This window comes from Mesitornis unicolor, unplaced genomic scaffold (genome assembly GCF_000695765.1).
Source record: "Mesitornis unicolor isolate BGI_N332 unplaced genomic scaffold, ASM69576v1 scaffold5984, whole genome shotgun sequence".
Classification (NCBI taxonomy): domain Eukaryota; kingdom Metazoa; phylum Chordata; class Aves; order Mesitornithiformes; family Mesitornithidae; genus Mesitornis; species Mesitornis unicolor.
In genome coordinates, this window is record NW_010182012.1 from 91580 (window position 1) to 94793 (window position 3214).

The 3214-nt window shown below is 39.4% G+C and overlaps 1 protein-coding gene across 1 annotated transcript in view; it reads left to right on the forward strand.

The window, feature by feature from the left end:
- Positions 1-477: 477 nt before the first annotated feature.
- Positions 478-3214, forward strand: part of LOC104539943 (cytosolic phospholipase A2 epsilon-like) — a gene marked incomplete at its 3' end in the record, with an annotated part of 29227 nt that continues 26490 nt past the window's right edge. Inside the window, exon 1 of the mRNA XM_010183622.1 lies at positions 478-504. Within this exon, the coding sequence (XP_010181924.1) occupies positions 478-504 (27 nt within the window). The remainder of the gene's footprint in view (positions 505-3214) is intronic.

Sequence of the window (3214 nt, forward strand, 5' to 3'; positions counted from 1 at the left end):
ATGGAAAGACTATTACAGGTATTTGAGCTTATGATTTGGAAAGGAGCTGTCGAGATCTCTCTCCACTATCCTGTAGTATGATGGTGGCCATGTACAGATTCTCTGACAGCTGTGATTTAAGTAGACACGTGCGCTTTGCTTGGAGGTTAGAATTGTTGCATAAATGCAAACCTTTTTATTAGCAGTGGTATTTTCAAGAAAGAACTGCTGGGCAGAAAGGGGCTTCAGTGTGCACCTCAAATATCCAGTAAGTAGAAAAGAAATAGCTCTTCGTTCTGCTGACTCAGTTGAGGTGCTCTAATAGGTTGCAGGAAGCAGGGAGGGGACTGCCTAATGACTGGAAATAATAAAGGGGTGGAGCGGGAGAGCTTCGTCATAAAATCCCTATTCCTCCACCCCTAATCTGCATGAGGAGTTCCTGCCAGCTGTACGGCTCGGTATCTTTTAACATTGGACTTACATGCAACTGGGGCTGCAATGGGATCAAATTTAAGCTCAAATGAGGTAAGCAAAAGAAGCCGATAGCAAGTGTAAAGTGGGTAAAGTTGTCTGATATTTCAGCTAAGTTGATCACAGAGGAGAACAAGCTGTTTGTGGTGTATGGGCAATCCACAGAAAGCAAGTTTGCTGTTCTTTTAGATCTCATGGTTGCAAGGATGTTTTTCCTAGTCTAGCCTTTTACAGAACCTCATCGCATGTCTGCATGTTTAAGTTATGTTTTAGGGCTAACAATGTTACTCATTGTGCTTCCTTAAGGAAAATCTTCATGTCAGGGAAACGAAGCTGGCACAGAATTGCGATGGGTTTGGTGGTCGGTAAAGCACCTAAAGAGTGTCGTTAATGAGCGTAGTTCTAAATATGGCTTTGAATGTGAGACAGTTTTAAATGTTAGCCTAAAATAAGAGTTTAACATGTAGCTTAGTTTTCTTAACCTTACCTTGTGTTGTTTTTCCTAGACTATTACGAGCACCTCAGCACCAGCAGTGAGAACGGTAGGTGGTAATTAGCTGGCCTTTCATTGCATACTGTCCAGTGCTGAATGTAGATCACTAGAAAAAATGTTAGGAATTCAATGACTCGAGGGAAAACTGCACTGCAATACCTACTGAGGACTGTAAAGCTGAGGTGTGACTTCAACTCTGTAGATGAAATATTGCCTTGGCTTTCGGTAAACGCTAAATAGTCTGGCCTCTGTTGGTGTCTGATACTTATGATGCTGTGAGTAGGTGTTGCACTGTATCTGGGCTGGTTTGTACTTCACCTGTATTTATTTTTTACTTCCTTCCTTTTTTGTGTTTTGATTTCTTTGGATGAAATATGCACTTGTCTTATACATCACTCCTTCATAAGAAGAGTCTGTTTAAATAGGTCTTTCCTAGTGCTCTAGTATTCCTTCTAGTCTTTCTTTTTTTTCACTGTAATGATCCGTTGTAGAGCTCACAATTCTCTGTGTAACACTGTGTTTAAAAACACAGCGTCATAACAGGTAAAACTGTGGAATAAATGTGTTGTGTTCACCCTCCTGACAAGCTCAATCTCATCAGCCTGGTAGGTGCGGGAGCAGCGCCCAAACTTCTCCAGATGCAATAAAAGAGCAATACAGTGTTTTGTAAAGGCTGAATTGAGGATTAATTCTTTACACAGGCAAAAGAAAACATCGTGGGCAATTATTAGAGGTTGATGTTAACAGGTATTGGCACAAAGAATATATATATCAAATAAGCTGCTATAAGGCAGCGAATGGGACCAATGGCAGCGGCAACAGGATGGGGCTGCCTTCAGCAGCTCTCTGGGGATATGTGGTTGGAAAGATGGTCTCTTGCCCCTGCTTCAGTGACGTGGAGGTTTTCAGCTTTGGTTCCACATGGGGAACTGCAGTGATACAGAGATTTTCCCAAATGGTGCTAAATTTGGCCTGCCTCACAAAGGTTTGGTATTATTGATAGTATTTGATGCCTGATTGTGCCCAGGAGCCACTTACCTTCTATGTTCAAAGTGAAATGTTATGGTAAAGACTTTGTAGAGTTTCTTCAAAAAGTAGCTTTTGAAATGATGTTTAGGTCTCCGTGTATAGTCTTGCAACCCTAAGGAAGTATGCTAGGATCATAAAAATTGTTACTTCTAGTCCTGTAAACTTAGCCTGTGTTTAGAGGATCAAGCTGGTTTTTTTTAATCCTTAGTGTTTTTTACTTTGTTAGTAGGTCTGTAGATGTGAGACCTGTACAGTTCAGTGCTTTTAGATTGTGCCTTTTGTCTTTAGGGTATTTAGGGTGGCAGAACTGAATATAGCACATACAATTTAGAGCATGGACCCAAAGCTCCTTCTTTGTACTGGACTCTTTGAGGCTCACATAAATCAGGAAGGATTTTTTTTTTTTACTGTAGAAGTTGTTATTTATGATGATAAATACATAAGCACAGTATATCTGAATTGTTTTTTGTTACTCAATGACTCAGTTAAGGAAACCAGCTTTCATTATCAGAGTTAGTTTGAGGGTAACCCATGGGATATGCATGATTTAAATTTGAGTGGCCACATAAATTAAAGGGAATATGTAAAATATTTGGTAAGAAAATACCGATTGTCCCCTTAAGATGACAGGCAAAAAAGTACTACTTTTTATATTACTCAAATTAGTGTGTCATATCATAATTATATAGGCTAGCATGGTCTTGAGAAGAAGTCAGGTTGAACTGTGGAAATGTTTGTCTTACAGGATTTGGATTTATACTAATATGAAACTCCAGCTTTGGAGTTGCAAACAGGAAGAGGAGAAAAATAATGTGAAAATGGCAGGGTCTTGGAAAGAAACAGATGTTGGATCAACCGATGCTTCATTTGGTTTTATTCTGGAACAATACCAGTAACTTCTGCTGACTTAATAAGACCCAGTTATGGGATATTTTAAAATGGATGAAATAAATATAAAAAAAAATGTAATACAAAGAAAAGTGTTTCTTATGCATTTGACTTTTCCTGAGGTGGTAGACATAGTAAGGTAATGAAATCTTGCCTGCCCTTGGGGCTTCAAAACTCTTTGAAGTTAAAAGGTGCCACATGCCTAACCCAGGTCAGAAACAGTGCAGTGAGCTGTGTTTTAAAGTCCTACCACTCTTCCTGACAGGGTTGAGTGTTTTCTTTGCTGGTCTCCATAGTTTTTAAAGTAGTGGTGAGATTTCTACTCCTTTTTGAAGAGAAAGCTGAGGAAAGAGT